The sequence below is a fragment of the Xiphophorus couchianus genome, chromosome 7, assembly GCF_001444195.1.
Source record: "Xiphophorus couchianus chromosome 7, X_couchianus-1.0, whole genome shotgun sequence".
NCBI lineage: Eukaryota > Metazoa > Chordata > Actinopteri > Cyprinodontiformes > Poeciliidae > Xiphophorus > Xiphophorus couchianus.
Genome location: NC_040234.1, coordinates 31,572,623 through 31,588,232, shown reverse-complemented (window position 1 = coordinate 31,588,232; position 15,610 = coordinate 31,572,623). Strand labels below are relative to the sequence as shown.

Sequence of the window (15,610 nt, the reverse complement as noted above, 5' to 3'; positions counted from 1 at the left end):
GTTAAAATAAAAACAACTTCCAAAGATGACCTGATTCTTACTATCATGTCTTTGCTCAGATTTACAGATGTATCTACTCTTGCCTGCATGCTGTTCCTTATGCTTAAACTGTCTCTGCTCATCTACAGTCTCACCTACTTTCTGTCTTGTATCTTTATTCTTTCTGCATGCAAATTATTTTTGTTCCCTTGTGGAGAGACATGGAAACAGTCCCACCTTGTTATGATTCCAGCCAATAGAATGACAGAGCGAGACTATAAGGTCAGATCTTCCTCTCCTCTTTGTGCCCAGACAGGCACATTAGCATAAAAACCTTGTTTAGTCAAATCTTAATGAGGCATAATTCACCCTTTGTGTCAGCTCTTCTTGTGATCCCCCTGTTGAATATTTTAACTCCTCTCTGCCCTTTTACCTGTCTCTGCTCACCAAACAGTTCATTTTATTATTTATTAGTCTGTAAAAATACCAGATTTACAAGCAGACTGTTTAACCAACAACAGCATCTGTTAGTCATGCCAAAAATTAAGCCACCCTCTGAAAGCTTTTGTGTTTTTTTCTAAAATACTCCTCATGTGAATATTTAATCTTAATACATAAAAACTCAAGCACTATAACAAAACAATTACTAAAGAAAAGACCTTTCAAAACATTTAAATAAAGTAACACTTAAAGAAAGCTAACTCTTGTGACAAATAAATTACCTACATACAAGCTTAAACCTTATAGTTTGCTGCGCTCCTCGCTGTTTGGAATTAAAGGGAGCCCCAAGGTAAGACTTAAAGAACCGTCTGAGGCCTTTAGAAAAAAGATTGTAGCATCATATTAGTCTGGTATTTGTGTTCAGTTGATCTGAAATAAGCCATCCCACTGTACAGAATGTAATCTATAAGCTGGGGACATGCCCAGGTTTGGTTATTTAACCCAGTTCACGTTGAAAGCAAACAGCAAGATGTTAACCCAAAATTAAGTGCATAACATTAAATAAAGTGCAGGCCTGTAGAATTAGAATAAGAATGAGACTGCAAACGTTTAACTTCCATTGGAAGTATCTAAGCACAAAACCTCTGCTCTTTAAGAAAAAAAACACAAAAGTTTGGTTGAAGTGGACCACAGAGAGTTTAGAGAAAGACCAAGACTTCTGGAACAATGTTCATTTGCCAGAGGAATCTAAAAGTGAATTATCTAAAAACAAAAACAGAGGAGAAGTTTGGAATAAAACAAATGAAGCATTCCAGGAAAAAGAAAGCTCAAGCCACCTGTAGGAAACAGGTGGCTTGAGGAAACAGGTGGCTTGAGGAACACTTTGAGAATTCTTTGTTACATCAGGACCCGAGAAAAGCTGAAGCTGTCCCCTCTGACATGACAGTGACCCAAAACACACCACAGATTAACTGAGAAGTAAGAAATGGAAAATCCTTGCTGAGTGAAAGCCCAATTTATGGAATTTATGAAGATGCTTTGAGGGGAACTGAAATGGGTCGTACATCTAAGTCACCCTCAAACATCTCACCGCTGAAAAATATGGTTTGGGACAAACCACTTGCTATAGTTTGTTAATTAATTGTTTAGTTGCAAATAAATTACTTTTTTCCTGAAACAAAAAAATAATAATAATAATGGATCAATGTGTGAACATTTCTTTAAAGTTTTGTCTTTATTATACTATAAAGTAGTTTCATTTCACTCAGTTCACTTCAATAAATGCGCTTGTTGGAAGATTTGTTTAATTTGTGAGTGCAGCGACTTACCTTGGTTAGATCAGAAGCTCAGTCACAGATTGGCAGTGGCTCATCTAATCTCTTTCAGTTCCCTTTTCTCTGTGTGACATCTTTGCTCTTTAATCTTTCACCTCCCTTTTCCTTCTGTCAGCCCACCTACGCCATCTCTCTGTTTAGATCCGATTCTCCTTTTTCATCTGTCCATCTGACTGCCTTTCTTATTCCTCCTCGTCCTCTTTACAGTCCCACTGGTTATTCCTCTGCTCCTTGGATGTAATTGAAGTCTGCATCCTTGAATTGAGCCACTGCCCTTGAGGAGCAGAAAGGAGGACGTAATTACATTTCTATTTGGTTGCAAATTATTCTGCTAATTCGATATGGACTTTTTTCATAAAGTCAATAGCATGGGAGGTTTTAGGGGTAATGGAATGGCAACCAGCCGAAGAAGAAATAACCTCCCTCACTCTACTGCACCTGTCAGCAGACAGCTGGACAAAGATTTTCACAGATTAATAGCTCAAACATAACAGTTACTCCAGTTTTTTTGTCTTTTCATTGACTATTGAGTTGATTCAGCATAAACTGACTGTGTATGTATGCTTGGATGGATGGACAGATGTTGTTGTTCAATAACACAACCAACAAACAAAAACAATTCAATAAAGATCTTTATATCATTATTTAGTAGCATTTTTGAAAGAATTTCTTATTAAATTAAAATATCTGCACCATAATAAAAAGCTAACAATTACATTAAGAAATGTTGGATTTAATTAGAATCAACTGATCATTATACTTTTTATTTTTCTTTAAGGTAAAATGGACTTTCTAGAACTTTGGAACGCAACCTAATCTATTCACAGAAAATTTGCCTATTTACTGATTTGCCTATTTGTAGAGCATATCTAAAATATTTGATCTTGGCGCAATGCTAGTTGCTACTGGCTGGCAGTTGCATGTCCAGGAACACTGTTAATGTTCTTTTGCTGCGGATTAGTTTCTGTGGTTGTGCCAGGACGGTGTCCACTGCATTTACTAATGGACATATAAGGTATATTTGGTGTTTGAACTATTAAAACAGCCAGGTAAAAGCGTTTTTGGAGGTTTCCCTAATGTTTGTGTATTTCAGCTGTTTGTGGGCTGTTTTTCCCCTTACTCCTGCCGCTGAAAGAGCGGACCTTTTGTCCGCTCTTTACTACTAAACATGGATTATTGATTTTGGGGACAGATTCTTTGTACTGTTGAAGTTAAAGAAGGACATTTTGGTTTAAACTGTAGGAAAAACTCAAAAGGGAGTCTTGCCAACTTGTCGTCTTAAGCATAGTTTTGGCTTTTTTTCCCCCTTTCTTAAATGTGAAAGATACTGTGTATCAAACTGTGAGAAGATAATTCCTTATTTTGATAGAAAGTAAAATAATTATGTATTTTTCCCACATTTTAATACTTGTGAAACAAATATAGTTTATTTAGCTGTTTTCCCATTTAGCCCCTGTTTCTTCTCTCCTGCTCCCTCTTGTTTGTCTTTTTCTTTAGGGTCTTTAAATTTCCTTCGTCTCCCTTTCAAACAGCTCTTCCTTTGTTTTTGCTCCTTATTTCTCCAGTCTTGTTAGTATCTGTCCATGCATGCTTGCCCTCCTGATTAACTACCAACCCGAAGGACAGAACACGGAAGCATGTCCGCTCGCCTCCAGAGAGGCATCGATTTGCTGGCAGCTGGTAACCACACAGACGGCTGGCACATCGAAATGAGCTCGGGAGCAGAAACTGGAAGATGAATAACTGCAGGGAGGGTGATACTGACTATTTTTACATTCGGCGCCTCTCTGAGTGAATCCAGTCTTTTTGGATTGACAGCCTCATAAACAAAAGCAATCCACCACTATCTTTGAACAACTGCATGCTTTTAAGATGCAGGAACAGAGATGCTTTGCAAATGATATTCAAGACAAACAGCGTATATTTTCTTCTTCAGCAGAAAGCATTTACATTTAAAGATAGAAAAGGCCCAGATTCAAGTTTTAAAGTGTGTACATGCAGTGACGTGCACAACTTATTATTTTAAAAAGATTTTCTATTAATAATTTTACATATATTATTTTATTATTTTTGGTAGTTATTACTGCTTTCAGTATGTGATTTGCTTTCAGTATATAAGTCTTTTGCCAGTCATATTTTTACAAGGATTTGTTTCCTTTTTTTCTTCCTGAATAGCCTTTGTGTCATAAAGCATTTAACTTCATGGCACAAATCTCTATGACTAATGACAACCCATAATATCCTTAGTAATACTAAGACTGCATTACTATGTAATTCAATGGATTATCAACGTATCGTGAGAAAATCCTCCTCAGAGCCAAGAAAATGCCATGAGGTGATATGAATTTTCCTTAATACCTCACAACTCCCCAAACAAAAAAAATGAAAGGACGGCTCCTAAGCTCTTTTACATGATTAATATAGGTATCTGTATTTAAATGAAAGCATAAAATGAGGTTAAAGATGTTCAGAATGTTTCTGAGGCTGCAGCTATAAATTGAAAACTGACTTGGAATGCACATGTGAACTCTTGTAGATTCATAATCCAATTATCCTGCTGGTCACTCCATTACACATCAGTAACTGGATATATAGTTAAATCCAAGTAATGACAACTGAATTAGCCTTTCAGGAGGTTTAAGTAAGATCAAAAAGAGGGACATTTCTGTTGATTCAGAAATCTCAAGTGGGGATAACCGTGAGAAAGGATTTTCCCTGTTTAAGGAAATAATAAAGGGGATGTGGCACACTGCCCAGGGGGGCACAACCTTTGGGGTTTCACAAAAATAAAAATCTGTATGTTGTTTTTCCCTGAATGAGTACTTTCATGCTTACTTGCATTCCCAGCCAGTAATCAATGGCTGCCCTCTCTGATGTAAGAACCCCACACACCAGACCAGGCTGGGAGGAACAACAAAGATGGTGTTTGATTTGAAGGTTCTGATGTGGCAAGGTAAAGGTCAGAGGATACTGCACTCGTGGAAATTGTTGTCTCTTTTTGCGTCAATATTCAAACTCAGTTTTTGGTGTGAAAACTGAGTATCAAAGAACTCTTTCTGCACATTTGCATACACATATGTATATGTGTATATCCAAATTATTAGAAACTATTACATACAAGCCCACTTTGGATACATAAACTACATCAGTGAAACCATTTTTTATGAGTTATTTCACATCTGCCTCACGTTCACCTCACTCTGTTTTCATTAAACATCAAACATAAGTTGAAGAAGATAATAAATTAAAGGTACCATTGTTTTGAAGAAAATTAGTATTGCTTTTTCCATTCTCAAAATAATTTTCTCTTGATTTTTAATAGTAAAGAGGTTAAAAAAAGAAAATCTTCAAAAACAATCTGTTGTCATGTTTTGAACGTTAGACAGAGCCTTTACTAATTATTCATCACTGAAGAGAGATTTTTTTTTTAAATTGCAAAGTATTAAAAAGTCATTAAAAGTTCTATTTGCAAAAGAACAGAAAACTACCATTTAGATACCAGATATTAAGACTAAGTATAGAGAGAAATGATAAAACCACATTAAGCAAACATCTGAACCTGGACTGCTTTATTCTAAGAGTTCTGGGATTTTAGCAAAAACTGCTCCTAGATTCCCAGTATATTGTATGCAAAACGTTAGATAGAATTAAAAACACTTTTTTGAACTGTATTATACATTGATATGTTTCTCAACAGCAGGGCTATGATTGCTGTGTCTACCATACACTTTCCTAAAACAGACGTAATAAATAGTTCTCATCGTCACTTTTATTGTTATCAAAATAGTACCATCAAATATCATGATAAAACCTTTTTATGCCCTAGATCAGATGGAGCTTACCCTTCTTTTCTTCTGCCTCTTTAAATTTGGCTTTACCTTTAGATACTGGGTTCTGTTTTTAGCAATTTTCAGTCTAGGTTTTACACCTGACCATTTTGAGACAAATGTTCTTTTTTGGTGCCGTTTTCCTAGGCCAACAAACACAAACACAGACAAACTAGACTTCTAACAGAAGGCAAAAAGCCAGTACTTTGTCTAAACATAACAGAGAAGTTGGCACAGAAGCATCCACAATGACTTGGCCTTGTTTCTGGGCTCTTCAGGTAGGCAGGAGCCTGTTAAAGGCCCAAAGAAAGGCAGTAAGAGAGAACATATTTAGAAGTGAATGTGTGACTAAGACAACGATGGAGATCCAAGGTGATTGTCTCAGGAGACAAGAGCGACATAGAGACAGCATATTGCAGGAAATCCTGTGTCACCCCCTAATATGACTGACACGTCCATGACAGCTAAGCAGAAAGTATGGAAGCGACATCTGTGAGGTTTCAAAGACAGAGGTCAAGGGAATGACTGCGAGGTAATATGAAAGAGAAAAGGAAGATTAAAGCTTTTTGTTTGCTGCTCGAGCTCAAACTAAGTCCCATCTTGGCCTCAAATCTCCTGTTGCCATGGCAATTTAATGGCGGGTTGGTGTCCCAAGAGACTCTGACCTGCGAGCGCAGACAGGAGGGAGCTAAGCACACAAGGAAAAGGAGCGCAGCAAAACAATACAGGTGCTTTAAACAACAACTGCACTGCAATGAATGCAGAAGACATCAGCCTCATTGATGTCACTACTGGTAAAAAATAATAATAAAGGGTCTATCGCTGCTAATTAATTAATTTGCACAGGTAATTATAACACACAGGTAATTCATTTGCATTTAGTAAATATCTTATTATAGAGATATTTACTAAATGCGTAAATATCTCATTTAGTAAACATCTGATCTCATTTAGTGACATCTGATAGTTTGGCCCATATGGTGTTCATTGCTCGGCATTATTAAATGGATCCAGTCATCCAGTCAGCTGATGTCATGCTGACCTTTCCGTGTCACTGACACAGCCAGACAAAGCTTTCTTTAACCGTCTGGAAATGTCAGAAGATCTATAAGCAGACTATTTTAACAAAAGCCAAAGAATTTGGTAATCATAATATAATAAAATTCAGAGTAATAAATTATCTTGTCAAATGTATCTAGATATAATAAAATTTGATAAAATGCTAAGATTTTTTTTTGTTGTTGTTACATACTTCATACCAAATTGCTAATTTGTTTGAAAATTTGAGCGCATTTCATGTTTTACCTGCTTCAAGAACTATTTTCTCCTCTAAATTGTAAAGCAATCAATTTGTCCTAATAAACCCTGGGAAAAAGCTCAATTTTGAGCGAAGAATGAAGACACAGCTGTTGCTCTGGGTATACACAGAGAGAATAACCATTAAAAGCAACCAAAGCCTTACCCTAGTCCCACAGCAGTCCCCACAAAGTGCCCAATTTGTTCTTCACTGCTTTAAAAACCTAAATTAGGTGCAGGAAAAATAAGCCAAGATCATAATTCCCTCCTTCACCATTCTTTATGATCAACACTCTTCTTTAATAAAATTAATTTATAATTTTGGATGAGGTGAAAAGCAACTTTTTAAAATAACTTTTAAGCAGGTTTTAAGTATACTTTTCATTTGTTTATTAAATCGTTTTTTAATAGTCTAATGTAATATTTGTATTTTATATGTTTTCACTAATTTTAAGCAGAAAATCATCATAATTAACAGAAATAAAAGCTTTCAAACACCAATCTGTGTCTGTATGTAATGTATTTAACTGAATGATAAAGTTTCTGAAATAAATGGGCTTTTCACTAATATTCTCATTTATTGAATATGTATGTACAGTATATACTGTATATATACAGTATACGTGTGTGTGTTTTTCATTAAATGTGGTATGGTGCTTTATTCAAATAGAAAAAAATGATAAAAAAGGAACCTCACTACAATTTGAATTTATTTTTCCATCATGCTTTTTGTTTCACTTATTTCGTAACAATAACACCTTTAACTCACTAGGCTATTTCCCAGCATTGCACTTAGGTGCGAGTACATGATGAATCGTGTACCTATGAGTGCATTCTTTACATAAAACAGGGAAAGGATCAGAATGAACTCAGTTGTTTTCCTTTGGAGGAGAAAAGTCACTCACGTTGTTGTTTTCTGTCTTTACAGCTGTTTCCTTCATGAGACACAGCGCATCAGCCTTTGGATTTGCCGTGAGTCCCAGCTTCCTGCTTTCCTCCTTAAACACTGATCAATTAGTCATTGCTGGGGACCTTGGCAATTTATTAATGAATCCTAGTACCAAAGTGTTATTGGTCCCCTTGTTGCCACGGTAACAAAGGAGCGCGGATGAACTCTCCAAGGAGATAGGATGGAATGTCAAAATGCATTTTGAGTTTGCGAAAGAGGTCATGATTACAAGAGGACATGATTAAGATTGTTACTAGTAGGAGAATATAAAACTTAATAACAAGGAAATGAAAATTAATAAATTCACACCTTGGGCTTTTGGGAAATACAATTAGCATAAGATGATTAGATCATTTGAACTGCAGCGCTGGCTATTTTATCTCAGAAGGTTTTAATTATCTTTGGTGAATCATCTGAATATATGTTGCTTTTGCCAACTATAATACTTAAACTCAGCACTGTTTTGATCAAATTTTCATATGGATCACTGAACATTTTATTATTTCACTTTAAGATTTTCTGTAGTTCCTGTTTTGATGCTTATCAGTTCACATTGAATTCTTTAGAGAAAAACTAATTTATGTTCTCATTAGTGCAGATTAGATCATATAAAATAAACCATTTAATAAAACCCAATAAAACGTGCTGTCATTAATTGTTTCACCCTTTTAATATGGGTGGTATGGCTAAGTAATCAGGAAAGCATACCCTCAGGGGGCTGCAGGAGGACTCAGCAAGAAAAAAATAAAATCTGTCTGTTGTACAATAAGTTATTTTTGTTATTTTGTTATACTGTAGGGAAATAGGGCCAAATATACAATATTCAAAACCGTCCTCTCTTAAAACTTTGTAAAATCCCTTAAAAATATATTATTTTATCTAAAAAATCTAAAAGAATAAAAAATCAAACCTATAATTGTAGAATTTAAAAAAATATCTCTTTTTTTAAGCATCACCATAGCTACACTTACTAGGAAAACATTTAAAATATAAATAAATATAATAAGAGCACATCTAAATGAATACTTTTTAAATTGACCAGTTATTATTGAATATCTATGGTCACAACAAATATTGTAAAATTCTTACTATTTCTTTTTTCTTCTTGTCTTTCTCCAACCCACCATAGTTTGATGCCACACTGGATGTCATGTCATCAGCCATCGTCCTTTGGCGCTACAGCAACGCAGCAGCTGTTCACTCTGCACACAGAGAGTACATGTGAGTATGAACAAGTCTTAAAAAAAGACATATATATGGATATACAGTATATGTCAAAAACAGAAAAAAAAATCCCCAGAAAGTGTTCATTTCTCATGAATAAATACGACAGAACAGGATGGGATGTTGGGTGCATTCAAATCATTTTAAACACTATGTATTTATAATTAGTTGAACAACAGAAATCTACTGTATGTCATTGCTTATTACCGCTTGTTGGAGTTCAGTGGACTTTATTAAGTAGCTGTCAGGTTTCACCGAGGCTCACTTGTCTAAAAATAATCACCAGAGCTCAGAGGTGTCACTGATAATGAGACATGACACTTTAAAATGTATAAACACACACCTGTACACCCCAACAAAGAGAAACTGAGCAGTAGACACTTACTTTAAAATAAATAAGTGATAACTCCATCTCCGAGGAGCTGCAATGTAGAAAAATGTAAAGAAAAGCATTTTTGGGGGGTTATGTGTTCACATAGTAACCAAAAGAAGAGGTGGTAAAATAAAATGAAGGTCTAAAATTGTGTTGCGCAACAGTCAAAATAAGCTTGCCTTAAAAACGTTTTCTTACTGAAGAATTGGAATAGTTTGATTTTTGAGTCGAAATGAGAAAATAAGAAAAATGGGACTCAACATTACACTGCGTCTGCCAAGTAGCTGTGGGCCTGTCCTGCAGTGAGATAGATGAGACAGATATTGTAAATTTGGACCAGCAGATGAGCTTTTGCAGCAACATCTGTCAAGCTGTGCTAAAGTTTTGCACAAAAAAAGCACTTTTGCTAAGCCTCCTTATTACTAAAAATTCTCGGTTTTAACATGTTGGGACTGAATTTCCACCAGTCTTTCTCGTCATTCTCTGTAGATCTTGTAAAATATTGTAGTGGTTTGAGGCTAACTCAAAGCACATTTCTTTTCCTGTTTTGGGGTCTGCAGAGCATGTGTGATCCTGGGGATTGTGTTTATTCTCTCCTCACTGTGTATCCTGGGAAAAGCCATCCATGATCTGGCCACCAGGATGCCTCCAGAAGTGGTAAGGCTGCACACACATGCAACACTTTTAACATTAAATCTAGGTTTATAATCTTGTCAAAACCTTTAAAACATTATATATGAGTGGGATAATGAGTGCTTTAATATCTGAGTCATGCTCAATGAATAGTAGACGCAAAATTCTATGAATCTAAATTTTTTTAGCTGCATGAATAGGCCTATAGCTGTGTATTATAAAACAATAAAACTGATGTTTGGGAGTTTTGCATGAATAAATGGCACACTGCAGTTTAATGATAGTCAAAATTCAATTCTAACAACTTTATTCCAATGCAGTCCAACCATACTTTCAGAACCTTTCAATCTAAATGATAATAAATGCAGTGAAATTCAGCTGATCATTTATTGCCAAGTGGTGAAAAGTCATTTATAGGAGAAAGTGACCTTGAAAGCATTCACAAATAATTGGTACTAATTTGCTGAGATCTTTTTGTAAACAAACCAAGCTCAAACACAAAGAAAGATTAAATTTATAGCGTTGGATTGTAACCATGGTAACACAACAACTAAACTTACCAATTCCCTTAAACAATTATTTTAAAATTTAAACAATTTCACATATTTTATTTATGCTGAGTTGAAATGTAATAGTATTCTCATTGTCAAAAAAACAAATATAAAGATTTTCGATGTGGTCTGTGTTAAAATTAAAGCATTAATGGGAATCTGCTGAGCAACAACTTAGTTTGCTTCCTTGGGTCAGTTCTGGCCAAGACTGAGCCAGGCATGCTTTCTACAGAAAGAACAGAGGAAAAACATTAATATTTGCAAATAAAAATGTGTAATAGATGAAAGGGAATAGCTAAGCAACGGAAGACAAGGTCAACATGACTGTAGATGTACATCAAGTTAACTTAAGAAGCTTTAAACTTACAAGCAATCAATGAAATTTTGTTGAGACATTTTATAGTGTACGTCCAACAGCCAATAAAAAAGAATTTGGTTTGGATTCATGGTCTGTATGCATGTTTCCCTGCAAAGATGTCGCTGAGGTTTGGCAGGTGCAGTAATGTAAAGGTGCAAAAAAGAGGTTGCGATAAACCTAAAATAGATCACAGAGTGAAGGTGAGTAATGAATACTCTACCAGTCAGTGACTTGCTTAGTTTCTTTGAAACTACAGAAATAAAAGCTTCAGGAAAATGAAAGTGGGTTCTTCAGGAAATAGCTTGTCTACTACGATCAAAGATGTTCACATCAGGGTTTCCTTCACTGAAGTAGAAAGGTAAAGACAGAGAGTGTCTTGTCTTGGTTATTTTTAAACACACAGATCCTGCATTAGGCTTGTTCTCCAAATGTTTCTTTAAATTATAGACTGTCTTTACTATATTATTGTTCATTTTTTGCTTTAACAAGGACTCCTCCTCGCTTTCTTATAACATCACTTATCTTTCTGTGAAACTGTTGAGACTATGGATAATCCTGACAGTGTTGTATCTCTTCTTAGCTGCACTGTGATGAATTAGGGCCAGTTTAAAGCTGATTTTTCACGTTTTAATCTCAAGAACAGACAGAGATAGATAGAAAACAAGAGAATGAGAAAGAGAAGCCAAAACCGCAAATTTGCCATCAGAGATGATTTTTTTAAAGAGTAAAAATCATTGTCACTTGACATGTTTGAGAAAACCTGGATTTATTAAATCAACAAAACAAAGTTCACTTTATGTAACATTCATGTCATTGTTGTACTGACAGTTTAGTTTAGTTTGGGACTACTAAACTAAACCCCAAATCAAGATCAGATCAAGGCATTTCTAACATAAAAAAAAAATTAATTTGCAGATAACATTTAAACCAGGTGTGCAGCATGCAGACAGTGTGTGTTTATTGTTATTTCTTAATGTATAAAGCACAATAATACTACTTAACTTGCCTGAACTTCTTCTGAAACAATTTCCCATTTCAGAGACGTCTTTGTCTAACTTTAATCGACCCTGAGTCAAACTGATTTTTCTGTCGACCGTAAATTGCCTCAAACTCATTGACAAGTTGACATTTGGGAGGGTGTGACATTTAAAGAAAAGAAAAATGTTGTTAGAAACAATTAAAGATCTCCGATGGTAAAGAGAAATATTTAAGGCAGGAGAAGAAGGGGAGCTGGTTAAGGTCAGCAGCTTCTCTCCAGACTGTTTATTGCTTTCATGCCATTATGTTAATAGAGACCATGTGTTAGAGCCCAGTGGGATCTTGCTAACACCATCAAAAGCCTATTACCACTATCTTTCTCTTTGACACTCTGCCTCTTACATCCGCCACCTCACTTATTTCGTCACCTTCTGTCAGCCCTTGAAATTCTTCTTTAGTTATAAACATTCTGCTTTCTAGCATGCATAAAATAAAGCAGTTGTTGGTATATTCAAAATCTCTGTCACAGGATTTGCGCTGTGGTTGAATATGTAGATTCAGTAGTTTGGAGGATGAAATGATGCAGAGTTTCTTTTTTATTGTTCTCATCTAAAGTGTAGTATATTTTCCTCATGAGCCGACCTCATCTGCGTTCTAGAACTTTGTTTATTATCATACATAGTTTTCTGTTTCTGTTTTTTTGGGGGGTACAGAAATTCACTGATGTCTTCAAAAAAAGGATGTCACAGGTGATTTACCTCACCAGATGTGCTTTCATTTTAGTGTGAAAACGAAAAACAAATAATGAAAGAGAACATTAGACTTTGCACATTATGCTGTCTAAAATAAAACTCCTTTCACATAGAAGCTGTACAGCCTGAGGAGGAAAGCCACGAAGTGGGATTACTGTAAAATGTTGCTACTTTGGACAGAGGGTGAAGAAAAGGTAGAAATCCCCATTCGGATCACGTCCTCTGGTGCAGCTCTGACTATCTGTCCATCTCTTGTACCTGATTAAAAACACAACCAAGAGCCCCTCTGTGTCAAGAAAAAAGAAACAGAGCAGCTTTGAAACTATTATAACGTGCAAGTACCTTATAGTGATACACAAGTAGGATTTTTGCAGAAATAGAGCTTTTAATAATTGAGATTTCCAAATTGAATTCTAAAAGACTGTCAAGAGGAACTCAGGGATCCTTCCCATTGGTAGCACCGTCCAGCACGTTTTGGGGGATCCCAGGCCACAAGGAATTTAAATTGGTTTTGGTATCTTCTCCTTATGCAGCACGCACAGGAAACGACATCACCCGTTTGAGAGTCAGAGTCAAACTACTTCTCAGCCCAACTCTTCTAATAACGGTTGTTAATGACATGATGAGGAGCATTGTTGTGATAGAATGTTGGAAACAATGAGAGCTTCTTAAAGAGAAGAAGCTCTTCTCTTTAAGAGCTTCTTCTCTTTTCATAATGGGTTTTGAAGGTATCTTATTGCCGTGATGCTTATTTAGATATAGAGTAAAATAGAAATACACTGCAGACCATTAAAAGTTTTATTTCTAAAACATTTTTTATTTTTTGTTACAACTACAGAGAAATTTGTAAATGTCTGTGACATAAGATGCCAATAGAATACTTGGAAGCCTGTGGTTGTAGCATTAATTAAAAAGAAATAATCAAATATTAACTGTTTGAATACCATCCATCCATCCATTTTCTGTTCACCCTTGTCCCTAATGGGGTCGGGAGGGTTGCTGGTGCCTATCTCCAGCTACGTTCCGGGCGAGAGGCGGGGTACACCCCGGACAGGTCGCCAGTCTGTCGCAGGGCAACACAGAGACATACAGGACAAACAACCATGCACACACACACTCACACCTAGGGAGAATTTAGAGAAACCAATTGACCTGACAGTCATGTTTTTGGACTGTGGGAGGAAGCCGGAGTACCCGGAGAGAACCCACGCATGCACAGGGAGAACATGCAAACTCCATGCAGAAAGACCCCGGCCGGGAATCGAACCCAGGACCTTCTTGCTGCAAGGCAACAGTGCTACCAACTGCGCCACTGTGCAGCCCTCTGTTTGAATACTTTTCCAAAATAATTGAGGTTTAAGTAAAAAGCCCAATGTTAGTAATAAATGCCTAAGTTACAAATTAATAAATCAAAAGCTTTAATTTGGCCTTTTGTAAGTGAAAATCAGAGCCTAGTGAAGACAGTCTTTGTGTTTCCCTGCCAGATATTCTCTGCTTTTTCTCGCCTCCTTCTGATTTCTGTCTCTCCTGAAGCAGGGGTCAAGTTTGGGTTTCTGCTGAAGTCGTTTTGAGACTGATAGTGAGAAAGAAAAGAGCTTGAATCATTTCAAAGCATCATCCACACGACCTTGAGCTGATGCACTAATTAAAGAGGAGCACCGGGTTTAAAATGCTTGAGCTAACAAAAGCTAACAATTCAACCTTCCATTTTAAATTAGTTTGCTTCCCTCTTGACTCTGTGCTAAGTAGTACAGGTATTGTATATAACCATAGAAACAGCCAGTTTCATGAGCTTTTTCTCTGTTTCTGTCTCTGACCCCAGGATGACTTCCTCTACAGCGTCTCCATAGTGAGCGGTCTTAGTTGTGCTGTGCTGGCTGTGGCCAAGTTCATGCTGGGAAAAAAGCTGACCAGTCGGGCACTTATTACTGACGGTAGGAAGTCTGTACACTCACAAAATTTAATAAATAACATGCCTGATAAATGGCTTAGGTATGACTTAATGTTAGAGAACACATGGCAAACCAAAACATAAATGATAAAAGAATAAAATGTGCATCTTGTGAAAGAGAGAGACACACAGAGCTGAAGAAAAGTGCAACACACTGTCCCCAGGTCTCACTCTCTAACTTGCAGGGCATCAATCCAATAAGCCTGAGGTTGCTGTTCTTTGAGCATAGATTTATTTCCCACAAGACTATACACTTACTGCAGGCAAGACAATAACCACTGAGCTAGCTTCCACACTAGGGCACATGTAATTATATTTAGAAAAGAAAAAAGGTACAAATAATGTTGCTGTATCAGATATGATCTTCGTGTTTAAAAAAAAAAAAAAAGGTTTTCTTGAAATACAGAGAAAATTTACAATTTCTATTCCTAAATTTTGGAATGTTAGTTATTTCACAGATACTTATGAAGATGAGAAATAAATGCCTAATTGTATGTAATAAATGAAGGGCTATTTATTACATACAATTATTAATAATTATCCCATTTGGTTATTCTAAACAAAATCACTCAGGTAAGACTTTAGTAAGAGGAATGATGCGAATAACAGGTTTAAAATTTGTATGACATTAAATTCTTAGATGGTCTCTTTCAGGAATATTCAGACATTTTAGAGAAGCAAGTTTGTAAACCAAGCCAACCTTTATATGCTAATCTCGTGTTTTTTAGGGTTTAACTCGTTGGTTGGAGCAATCATGGGATTCTCAATTCTCATCAGTGCTGAAGTCTTCAAGCAGCATCCCGATGTCTGGTTTCTGGATGGCACCATTGGGGTTTTAATCGGACTAATCATTCTGGCCTATGGAGTCAAGTAAGAGTTTTGTGTTTGGCAGACGTCTATTTTTCCAGTTTTACGGTTTGAAATCTCTTTCATTTCCTCCAACATCTGCTCATTTCTGATTGCA

General features: G+C 36.1%; 1 protein-coding gene across 1 annotated transcript in view; it reads left to right on the top strand.

Annotated features, from left to right (window-relative positions):
• The window catches only part of LOC114148136 (transmembrane protein 163-like), a 55,125-nt gene that overhangs the window by 35,146 nt on the left and 4,369 nt on the right, over positions 1 to 15,610 (top strand). The window contains exons 3-7 of the mRNA XM_028023143.1: positions 7,806 to 7,849; positions 8,956 to 9,047; positions 9,984 to 10,080; positions 14,518 to 14,629; positions 15,375 to 15,516. Coding sequence (XP_027878944.1) covers positions 7,806 to 7,849; positions 8,956 to 9,047; positions 9,984 to 10,080; positions 14,518 to 14,629; positions 15,375 to 15,516 — 487 coding nt within the window. The remainder of the gene's footprint in view (positions 1 to 7,805; positions 7,850 to 8,955; positions 9,048 to 9,983; positions 10,081 to 14,517; positions 14,630 to 15,374; positions 15,517 to 15,610) is intronic.